At 41.0% G+C, this 12,484-nt stretch overlaps 1 protein-coding gene across 1 annotated transcript; it reads left to right on the forward strand.

Annotated features, from left to right (window-relative positions):
* Positions 1–2,343: 2,343 nt before the first annotated feature.
* LOC146715368 (uncharacterized) lies at positions 2,344–3,119 on the forward strand. Its single transcript, XM_085441210.1, has 2 exons — positions 2,344–2,464; positions 2,509–3,119. The coding sequence occupies exons 1-2, from the start codon at positions 2,344–2,346 to the stop codon at positions 3,117–3,119; spliced, it is 732 nt and encodes a 243-aa protein (XP_085297336.1).
* Positions 3,120–12,484: the final 9,365 nt, after the last annotated feature.

Genomic DNA, 12,484 nt, shown 5'->3' on the forward strand with positions numbered 1-12,484 from the left:
CTAACCAGCGTGTGTCAGGGATCTGTGTTAGCTGATCCCTGCAACTGTGCACTGAAGTTTTACAGAAAATAAAGTAAGTTGAAACCATTAAATAACTAACCAGCCTGTGCCAGCGATCTGTGCCAGCTGATCCCTGCAACCGTGCACTGAAGTTTTAGATAAACTTGGCTGAAACCATTAAATAACTAACCAGCCTGTGCCAGCGATCTGTGTCAGCTGATCCCTGCAACCGTGCACTGAGGTTTTAGATAAACTAAGCTGAAACCATTAAATAACTAACCAGCCTGTGCCAGCGATCTGTGTCAGCTGATCCCTGCAATCGTGCACTGAAGTTTTAGATAAACTAAGCTGAAACCATTAAATAACTAACCAGCCTGTGCCAGCGATCTGTGTCAGCTGATCTTTGCGATCATGCCCTGAAGTCTTAGATCAAATAAACTAACCTGAAACCATTAAATAACTAACCAGCCTGTGCCAGCGATCTGTGTCAGCTGATCTTTGCGATCATGCCCTGAAGTCTTAGATCAAATAAACTAACCTGAAACCATTAAATAACTAACCAGCCAGTGCCAGCGATCTGTGTCAGCTGATCCCTGCGAACGTGGACTGAAGTTTTAGATCAAATAAACAAAGCTGAAACCATTAAATAACTAACCAGCGATCTGTGTCAGCTGATCACTGCGACCGTGCACTGAAGTTTTAGATAAAATAAACTAAGTTGAAACCATTAAATAACTAACCAGCCTGTGCCAGGGATCTGTGTCAGCTGATCCCTGCAACTGTGCACTGAAGTTTTAGATAAACTAAGCTGAAACCATTAAATAACTAACCAGCCTGTGCCAGCGATTCTGTGTCAGCTGATGCCTGCAACCGTGCACTGAAGTCACTATTAGTCACTATGAACTCACTATTTGTTACATTATGCAGAGCTTATCCTTCACTTTGGACCACACATTCGTTTGTGGACCCTTAGGTTTGAGAGCAAGCACTCGTATTTCAAAGCATGTACAAGAACAGTGCACAACTTCGTCAACTTATGCAAGACTCTGACAGAACGGCATCAGTTACTGCAGTCCTACCTCTCAGTGGGCCAATTGTTTCCACCTACAGTTCAAATCATTGGAGAAGCAAGTGATTACAATCATCATCTTTACAACGCTGTCATTCAAGAAGCTGTGGCAAAAGCCGGCTGCACTAATCAGACCACTTTGGATGTGTCAGCAGTTGTCCACAAAGGTACCAAGTATGTGAAAGGCTATGTTTCCATTGTAGATGACAGTGATGATGGCTTGGTTTTTGGGAAGATAGCTGTTATACTTGTTAATGATTCTGGATTGTACTTTGTGCTCGAGTTGCATCAATCCGTACTTCTCATTGACCTTGGACTTCACTGCTTGCGTTGCCCTCCAGAAAGAAGTGTGTGTGTAAATGCTGACAGTCTGATGGATTATTACCCACTACCACTTTATAACATGGCAGGTCTTTTTGTTGTCTCCCTACACCATTCAGTTTCCTCTTAATTCTTTTTCAGGGATGGAAATTGAAGAGGAACTCACAAGGCTCCTGCCGGCACTAGACAGAGAGAAAATAATCTGCATTGTAGAACATCTGACGGACGTTATTGGTGTACAACAAAAAAGTGATCTTTTGTTTGTGGAGGCAGAAGATCTCAAACCCTTTCTCACACCAATTCAAATACGTAAACTACTTCTTGCATTTAAAGGAGGTTTGTGTAGGTTCTGTATAAATCATAGACTTGAGTCTATGATTTGAAGGTCACTCATAGACTCATATGTCACTGATTAGCTTGATTAGCTTTTTTGTTCTCTTCACCATACTACACATGTACTTTGACAGTATAATATTGAAGAGCGTTTTGGGGCTCACATTGTCCGGTAGATAATTAACACGGAAAACATAAACAAAAGTAGACACTAAATCTAACACCATTAACCTTTCATTGGTAGTGGTACAACTAAGGGTTTGAAATTGTGACATGCTGTAAAACATATTGACTCAAGGTCTTTTCAATGCAAGACCTTGAGTTTGTAGTTCTTTTGCAGTCCTGGGATTGCTTCTTTTCATCTTCAGACAAGGTCCCCAAAACTGCCTTGCCGTTACTACTCAATCCTAATTGAAGGGTTCATCTTTTAGTGAGGACATATTTGTTGACATAGTAGCTTTTTAAGGTAGCTTTTCCAATGATCTTTATTTATTTATTTTTTTTTAGATGGCAACAGACCAGAGAACCTGAATGACACCATTACTCTGGAGCCTTGCCCTGCTGCATCAGCTGAAACATCAAGCCATCCACCTCACCCCTCCTCCTCCACGTCCACCACTATGTACAACCATTACTCCAGCTCTTGGGTCTCACACTTCCAGATTCCTTGGGAAAGATTTCCACTCCGACTGTCGCATGCAATCACAAGAGGAGACAGAGCTCATCCAGAGGACAGGAGAAGTATGGTCAGAAAGACTGGGTTGTGGACATTATTCACTACTAAGAAGCATCAAATCGTCTTCGTCAAACAAAGAGAACCAGGAATGAGGAAGACTGCAGTCCCAACAGTAGTGCAACCCCACCTAAAAAAGTTAGATGCCTTGTTGATAGCTATGGTTGTATAAATTGGCAGCCAGTTGAACTTCCTGAGGGGGAAACGCCAACTTCTTTAGAGGAAAAGAAACACATCTTGTTAACAATTTTCAATTCACAAGGACCTGGAGCTGTGGAGAGACCTGATGTGGATGACTTCATGTGCCTCACATATATTTCTCAGCGGCAGCTTATCAACAGTTGTCCCTCACCTTCAGTAGCTGAAATTCAGGAGCAGTGGCCATTCTTGTTTACTCGGAAAGGTCTTTCGAACCACTTTTACAAACTCACAGGCATCGATATCAGTGAGCGCTTAGGTCAGGCCCTCGTAACCAAAGGCAGAAGGATTATTAACTATTTCTCCAGCCAGAAGCTCAAATGGAACCTTGGTATAAGGACACTCATCCAGCAGATAGAAAGTGAGGGAGTTTTGACCAACAACAAGGTTGGCACAGCAGCCATACTTCTCATGATGAAGTATGTCAATGGAAAATTTTACTTAGTAGTCAGTATAGTCTTTTAATGATATAAGTTTGCATATGGTAGAATACTGCATGTAATCATTTGTGTGTAGAAGTATATAGTTGGTGGCATATTGAAAGAATGTCTCATCCTAGGAGGTCTGTAACATTCCAGGGTGTTCTGGCGTTCACCCCCACATCCTAGGAGCATGAGAGAGGTCGTACCTCGTCTTATTGTTTTACGGTAGGATTAACGTAGCTATGTCAGTTTTAGTTTAAGTGCTTCTTTATATATAGATGAACTGTTGGATTTTTCCTTCACCATTTATGAGGTTTCAAGAAGAAGATAAACGACAGATATGAATGTTTGAAAAAGGTATAGATGAAAAATACTCAAAGGATAAATTCAATTGTTTATTGTTTTATAAATAAGTTGAAAAAGAAAGAGTTAACAAGTAAATAATGAAACAAGGTAAAATGAAGTAAGAACAAAAAGTTAAGTAAATAATGAAACAAGGTAGAGGAGAGAAATCCCCAACAATCCCCTCTGAGCACGCACTAGGCGACAGTTGGGAGGAAAAACTGCCTTTAAACAGGCAGAAACCTCCGGCAGAACCAGGCTCAGGAGGGGACAGTCAACTGCCGGGACTGGTTGGGGGGGTGAACAGAGGTGGAGCAAGACGAGGCTACACCAGGTGAGGAAGCAGTAGAGTTCCTCCTCCAGGGCCAGCGGAAGCGTTTGTTCTTCTTTTTCATGCAGTTTTCTACAAGAGCTTTTTTTTCCAGGATGAGGGTTCTCAACTCATCGATGGTTTCTACGTTTTGTTTCTCAAGCTTCTTGCATGTTTTCTCCACCTCTTCCAATGTTGCTTGTTTTTCTTCAAGCTTTTCCTTGAGCTCTTTGGATGTTTCCTCCTGCATTATCTTGTCCTTGTGCATGTCTGTGTTTCTCTGTTGTACTTCTTTGTACATGTCTTGTAGCTCCTCATTTCTTCTGTGGATATCTTGGAGCGTACGCTGCAGGTCGCCATGTATGTTGTCTTGTTCTTGCTTTTGCGCCTGCATTTCAGTGTGTTTGCGCTTCAAGTTGTTGTATTCCAACAATATCCCCTTAGTGAGCTCGGAGTTGTTTCTCGCCATTTGATCCATCCTTTTCTGCATGTGTAAGCATTGTTTGTCCAGTTTTTCTTTTTCCCCTTCTAGTTGCTTTTTCTCTTGAAGAAGGTCTTTATTTTGGCGCAGAGTATCATCCACCTTTTCTTTCAGCATTGTGTATTTTTCCTCCGTGACTTTGAGTTTGTGCTCCATGTCTCTTTGCTTTTTCTCCTGTTCTTCCTTCTGTTGGAGGATTTCTTTATTTTTTTTCACAGCTTCATCGAAGTTTGTTTGGAGCAGCCGATTCTTTTGGTCCATATATTGGAGATCCCATTCTGTCTTCTCAACCGTAGCTTTGCTGTCTTTAAGCTGGTTGGACATCTCCTTTAGTTCCGCGCTCTTTTGCTTGTCTTCCTTAATTAGGAAGACAATCTGGTCTCGGGCTTGTCCAAACTTGATTCCCCAACCGTCATTAATAATATTTATGTCGGGCTGGCGTTGTTGTCTTTCTTCCAGGTTTTTATATTTCACTTCCATCTGTCTACACTTCTCCTCCAGTTGAAGTTTCTCATCTTCAATCTGTTGAATTTTATTCTGGAGATGGTAGTTTTCCTTCTTACTGTCATGTAATGCCCTTTGGATGGCTAAGAGGTCATTTGGCCGGCCACGACAGGAAGGAGAAGCGGCGTAATCTTTTTGCCAAAGGGTTGAAAACAGACCCCACTGAGTAGATATAAATATAAAAAGTACGAAATAAAGATAAACAAAGGGAAAATTACAGTAGAAATTATCTTTAGAGTATTTGAAATTAATAATAGCAAGGATAACAACCTGTAAAGTGATATTATCAATGAAACACAGTTGGCATGATGACCATGCCCACAATGTATAAAATGGATATAAAGCAAATAATTCACACGAAAATATTTTAATAACATAAATAAAGTATATTAAGGCTGTGTCACTGTTCAGCCAAGGACAGTGTGTGAAAAGGTAACTGTCTCCACCCTGGGAAAAGGATGATACTGCAGGTCATCTGAAGCCCTTGATGGATACAAAATAAAATATAAATAATATATTATAATAGAACTGCCTGGTCCGCCATGCAACAGAGAGAACAAATGTGACCGCAGATTGGATGAATTCTAAATTATCTGTTTGCTAAATAAGATGATCCTAACTATCAAATTGGCTCAGTAGTAGTATAGTGGTACACACTAATAAAATATTATAATATGCTATTGCTGTTATATAAGACAAAGAGGATAATATTAACAATGACATAATGTTAATATGAAGAGGCACCTTAGTCGGTTATGATGTGAGGTGGATAATTGTTAAGCAGTAGTCTGCATCAAGCTTAAGGTTTGCTGAAACTCAGTGTAATGACATGTGAGATGAAGACAATACAGAGAATAACTAACTAATGAAGTGCATAGAGGCACTTGACCAGCTTCACAGCTATCATTCTAGCATGACACATTGCTGAGATATAGAGCACACCTATAATAACAACCAATAAGCAAAACCCTGTAGACAACAGCTAAAACTACAGGATTGAGAAGCTGAATTAAATATGTAGACACTGCTAAGCTGATGAGCATGTTACACATTTTCTTTTATTTTTATTTATTTGTTTCTTTTAGAGCAGAAGCTGCATGCTATTAAAAGCCAACATATGCAGACTTCTGCCTTGTTCGGGTGGCAGCATTTTTCTTTTTTCTTTTGTGTCCTGACACGTTTATGTTTTTGTTTGATTATTTTGTTGGTTTTGGAAACGAATTTAAACGAACTTGTGACAATACTTGAGAATCACAGTGACACATGGTGATTAGGCATATGATTGAAAAATGCCTAGGTTTAGAGCTATGAGCTATGAGCAATGCAAAGTTAAATATATATATATATATATATATATGTATAAATGGGAAACAACTTGAAAGTTTGAAATGTGTGAGATCCATGATTTGTTTGAAAACTAGAAATTATTTCAAACTGCCTTAAGTGAAAATGTAGTGTTGCATCTATTCTCCCAAACCAAGACAAAAAAAAGAAGAAGCATTCTGTAACTTAAAAATAAGGCTGACGTGTTGACAATAGACTAAAACACTAATCCGCAGGTGGCTATCAGGAACAGAGAGGCGAGCAAAGTCACAAACACCAAGGCTGCAGACAGTCACGCAGAAACAGCAGATAACATAGAGACAACGCCTGCTAGAACCGTGGAGAGGAAGGTCACTTCACACGAGATTGTAGGAGTAGGCCACAGAGAAATAATGCAAAACAGTTTTGAGGCAGCCACTTAAGAACTTATTTGACCTTACAGCACAGGCCGAAATTGTGTAGGTTACGCAGTAACCACAGATAGTAGGATAATAGAAGCAAAACCACTTTCTTCTTCATATTCTGCACAGAGCGCTGAGCTGATAGCTGTGATTCGCGCATGTGAAATACACAAAGATAAACAAATAAACATTTATACAGACAGCCAGTATGTTTTCTCTGCTGTGCATCATTTTGCAGAATATTTGGCAAAACAGAGGAATGATTACATCAACCACATCCACCGGTTCAGCATGCCAGCCTGCTACAACGCCTACTGACTGTAATACATTTACCACAACAACTCGCATTGTGTAAATGTGCAGCACACAAAACTGATGGCTCTTTCATTACTACAGGCAATAACTTTGCTGACAGAGCAGCAAAACAGGCGGCACAAACGACAAACATCACATTGATGGCAGTAGACACACATCAGATTCCACTGGATGTGTTGAAAAATGAACAAAAAGCAGCAAGCACAGCCGAGCAGGCAAAATGGCTAAAACACGGTGCAGTTCTGACAAACGACTTAATGATGTGTTATGGCAAGCCAGTGTTGCCAAAATCCCTCCACAAAATGGCGGCGTTAGTGACTCATGGCTGTACGCATTTGTCAACGGGGGCAATGACCTGTATTGTCAACTCTCATTTCTACACTGTAAATTTTGGAACTTCAGCAAAACAATTTGTCAGAACATGCATGGCGTGTCAAAAATAGAATGCTCAGGGGAACCTGAGACCAAAAAGAGGCAGTTTTCCCACACCACCTTATCCTTTTCACACAATTCATATGGACTTTATTGAGCTAAATGAATGCCAAGGGTCGAAATACGCCCTAGTGGTCATAGACGTGTTCTCAAAGTGGCCGGAAATCTACCCAGTGAAAAAGGCAGATACAATTTCAGTAGCAAAATGTATGTCTAAGTTGTAGGAAAATAAAGAGATGATTGTAAATAACGAAGAATGTAATGATGTCTATCAAGTGTCTTGCAGATTACAGCCCAGTGTCTGGGTTCTGATCAAGGTGCTCCAAAGGAAAAACTGGAGCACACCCAGGTGGGAGGGACCACATCAGGTTCTCCTCACCACGCCCACCGCTTGCAAAATTGCGGAACGACCATCCTGGATCCATCAGAGTCACTGCAGGCGAGTAAGTGAAGCCATCTAAACTCAGCCGACACAGGCTCGCCCAATCGTTGTGATCGTTCTCCTGTTTTGGCTTCCCTTCATTGGCTTCCTGTTAAATCCAGAATTGAATTCAAAATCCTGCTCCTCACATACAAGGTCTTAAATAATCAGGCCCCATCGTATCTTAATGACCTTGTAGTACCATATCACCCTATTAGAGCGCTCCGCTCTCGCTCTGCAGGCCTACTTGTTGTTCCTAGAGTATTTAAAAGTAGAATGGGAGGGAGAGCCTTCAGTTTTCAGGCCCCTCTTCTGTGGAACCAGCTTCCAGTTTGGATTCGGGAGACAGACACTATCTCTACTTTTAAGATTAGGCTTAAAACTTTCCTTTTTTCTAAAGCATATAGTTAGGGCTGGACCAGGTGACCCTGAATCCTCCCTTTGTTATGCTGCAATAGATGTAGGCTGCCGGGGGATTCCCATGATGCATTGAGTTTTTCCTTTCCAGTCACCTTTCTCACTCACTATGTATTAATAGACCTCTCTGCATTGAATCATATCTGTTATTAACCTCTGTCTCTCTTCCACAGCATGTCTTTATCCTGTCTTCCTTCTCTCACCCCAACCGGTCGCAGCAGATGGCCGCCCCTCCCTGAGCCTGGTTCTGCCGGAGGTTTCTTCCTGTTAAAAGGGAGTTTTTCCTTCCCACTGTTGCCAAAGTGCTTGCTCATAGGGGGTCATATGATTGTTGGGTTTTTCTCTGTATCTATGAAGCGCCTTGAGGCGACTTTTGTTGTGATTTGGCGCTATATAAATAAAATTGAATTGAATTGAATTGATCTCGCCCGGTGGAGGGGTCAGCCTTCCTGGCCGGGGGGTCTACTCACGACAGGAGGGTGTGTCCTGTTGTCATGAGGTGGTGGCTCCTAATAGCTGCAGCGGCCCTGACCCTGACCGGGCTCCTCATCTTTGCTTCCGTGAGGGACAACAAGTCACGCTATATGAAGAAAAGGCAGACACTGTATGACAAAGGAAAGTACACCAAGTTTCCCCATGGCTACGCCACTAATTTCTGGTGGCAGTTTATGAACACTACAGCTCACCTGAATAATAAAACTGACTGCTTTGCATGTACCCATATGCCCCTATCCTCACAGACGTTTGGCCTGTGGCCGTACAGCATACCTGAAGATCGCAGTTGGTGCCTGTTGGGCCTGGCAACACATCCAGGCTACGGTACTCTTTGGTCCAAGGCCAACTACAGCATCCCAGCAAAAGCAACCTGGAGGTCATCATGACCCACAAATGTGAACTGTTCCGGACAGACCTAGCTACTGACCTGGCCCCAAGTCTCAGACCCACTGCCTGATGTAATTCTACTGAACAAACTGCACGCAGCACAACTGCCAGTATGTGTGATGAACAATGGATCGCGGGCAGTGGGGGAGCTGCCTACTCACCTATCTACCGGATGCCACTACAAACAAAGACTCAGTACCAGACAGGATGTGCACGGACGGCACCAAGCAGTAAAGGAACCAGATGTTTCACATCTGAGGAGGAGTGAAATTCTTACAGAGCTTGATCCCCGGCATTGGAGTTGCCGAGGTGCGGGATCACGTGGAAATCAACCGATATGCTCTGCTACGACACATCAACTTAACTAAGACCCTGGGAACGGCCTTAGCAGGAGAACAGAAGGCCATCAGAATGATGGTGCTGCAGAACAGACTGACACTAGACTTGCTAACAGCATCACAAGGAGGAGTTTGTAAGCTGATCGGGGAGACATGTTGCACTTTTATCCCTGATGGATACGAAGCTGGAGGAGACATTTATTAAGTTTTGCAGAATTTGACTGTTCTGCAAAAATATGTCACTGACCACACACCTACAATGACTGCTTATGTTGCCGTGTCTCAAAAAGAACAGCATCCCGTTGCAATTCTGTTAGAGGACAACTTGTAATAGCTGCTAATAAATGACGTGGTGATTAAAAATGACTTGTCAAGTGATCATGCACTGATTAACACATTAGTAGTTTATGCAGGTACAATATAAGGTTTTATCCTTTTATTTTTTGTAGTTTTAGTTTTATTGTTTTCTCTTGATTATTCCTGTTGCTATTTTATTTACTATACTTTTCTTTGTTCTTTTTATTATTTTATTTGTTTCATTCTTTAGACCACATGATTTACATTTATGCTATGCTGACATTTTGACAATTAAAAAATTGCTAAAGATACTTAATAAATAACCTTTACAGACAATTGTTGTATACATTTAAAATAAGTTAAAACAGGAGGGAATATGTTAGTGGAAAATGATTCTATGTTTCTTTACCTTCTTTTAAATGTACAAAGATGCCCTTTGTCTATGGTTAGATTAGTTTAGAATTATCCTTTTAGACTTTCCCAGCGAAGACATATTGTTTTGGGACATATTGTTTTAGATTATTTTATCTTTCTCCCAGCTCTCTGCTGACGAGACTAGCGCCACATATGGAGTTGTTTATTTTATCTGTTTATTATTTTCTTATCCTGTTCTCACCGTCTCTGTGATTTGTGCCTATAAAAATGCCAAGCCTCTGTTCATGGGTGTGAGTTGTTCTTAACAGCTTACCCGTGTGCACGTTAAAGCATAAAAAGTAACTTTGTCTCATTGTGTCTTTATTTCTCCTGGGTTTTTGCAGAGCTTTCCCCCAACAGTTGGTGTCTTGTTGGATACATGTTGAAGGTTGTACACGACAACTCTGCAAAGGTTTCCAAAAGTTTCTGTGGTGAACGTGTGAAGGCTGCAAACACAAATGCTGCGAAGACACGAACTAAAAAACTGCTGTTTCTCACCCCTGTTTAAGGAAAAACTTCAAAAGATCAAAGTGTAGTGACATCATAACTCCGTGAGCCAATGAGATTGTCATGTGACATTTTGGAATGGGGATGTTTTTTTTTAAACCGTTTTCAAATTTAACTTAATATTTGACTGTTTCTTAACTGACTTGTTTAGCTGATTAAGAAATGAATTGAAACGAGCATCACTAACGTTATATAACAGACAACAGAAAAAAAACAGGGTTTTTTTCTAAGTGATAGAGGTATAATACGTTTTTTTTTTTTTTTTAATTTAATTATCCTACTTCTTATAAGAGGGAACATTATTTAAAGAATATGTATTTAATTGGAAACCTCTCTATTCAGCTAAAGGCTATAACAAAAAAGGTGAGCTTCCTGCTCAAAAATGAAATGACCAAAATAAATGGAGCATTTCTCTGCAATTACAAACTCTGTGTAAACAATCTTGGTTTCAAAATAAGGCTAATGCTTGTGAGATGTCATCACAGGTGTAAATATTACTGCACATGTTACTATGTCAAAGTCTCACAACTGTCTTATGTTTATTTATGTAGGCAAGACCTACTTTTCACTTTTTTGCTTTGCTATATGCTCTTGAGTTTATTAGTTTGCCAGCAGCACGAACATGTACTAGTGTCAATAATAATAGTACGGTGGATTAGAAAACCTGCTCACAAGTTGAATAAACACCCAGGATTGCATAATTTTCATTCAAAACCAATATTTGAGTCAAAATGAGAAAGTTGTTTGTGCTGTCTGATAAAGAAGAAGCAAAATAAAGTGCAGTTTTGATGTAGATGATGTTGTATACAAACTAGAAGAGGAAGATAGTAGGATCTCTGTATCATGTTTTGTCACTTTGTACCATGTAATTCTTTCTATTTCCACCAGGGGGTGTTTTCAGAGATGGTAGGTGGTAAAAGAAGAGGTCAGCAGGAAGATGGCGAAGAGCGACCAAAGACCAAGAAAAAGAGGCAGTCAGGCAAAGATGAAGAGTATTATATCCCTTACAGACCTAAAGACTTTGACTCTGACAGAGGGTGCAGCCCTCACCTCCTTCCTCAATATTCTCATAGTGGGAACGTCTCCCTCGTTAAAAGCAAGTTTCCTTTTAAGTATCAGATCCTTAATATCTTTAGAGAGCCACGGTTTGTTATTAGGGAAAGTCTTAAATTCTCTGACTGGAATCACAGAGTCTTTGCTACACACCACATCAGTGAGTTCATCCAAATCAGAAGTGCTCTCTTGAAACAAGGACCAATCAGTGCAATCAAAACACCCCTGAAGGGCAACACAACTGTCTTTTGTCCAGACATTAGTCCGCTTCACACAGGCCTTCTCCCTCCTAATCACAGATCTGTAAGCAGGGAGGAGATGAATAACATTGTGATCCGAAGAACCTAGCGCAGGTCCGTCCACAGACTTATATGCCCCCTGCTCCCCTTCGGGGCAGCCCCAGACCCCGGGGGTCCCAAAGTACCCCACCCTCAGTAGAGACAGGTGAATGAGAATGAAAAAAACAGAACGATCATTTGGGGTCGAAGAGTGCCCCAGAGCGATTCTAATGGGTTCGTCAGGGGATCGGGAAAGAAAACGTAGCACTTGGGGGCCACGCACAGGCGCTGCTGCGGCAGCGTGGGGGTCATTGATACCCCAGTACATAAAAATGAAGCATAATCACAACAATCTGACTTTATTGGAGGATATTTACACCAGCAACACTGTTTAGTTTGATATGACGGATTAACAGCATGCGCTGTGATATCCAGTTCATCTGTAATAGATACTGGATCTAATCAGTCAGCAGATATTTGATCACCTTAAATATAACTATAGTAGAAAAAATACAACTGTGTTGGTGATTCATGCAAACTTGCATATCAGCCTTTTAAGGTTTTGTAGTATTGAGAACAAAGAGGTTGTGTTAGGGCTGAAAAGCCCGACTTGTTCTCCTCTGCAGGTCATCAAATGCACCACAGGCATTTGTATTTGCACAAACCTGTATATGTTTGATGGCTTTATTATTC

The sequence above is a fragment of the Copadichromis virginalis genome, linkage group LG3 (assembly GCF_057382275.1).
Source record: "Copadichromis virginalis isolate Kocher_CV1m ecotype Utaka linkage group LG3, C_Virginalis_male_GT1.1, whole genome shotgun sequence".
NCBI classification, from domain to species: Eukaryota; Metazoa; Chordata; class Actinopteri; order Cichliformes; family Cichlidae; genus Copadichromis; species Copadichromis virginalis.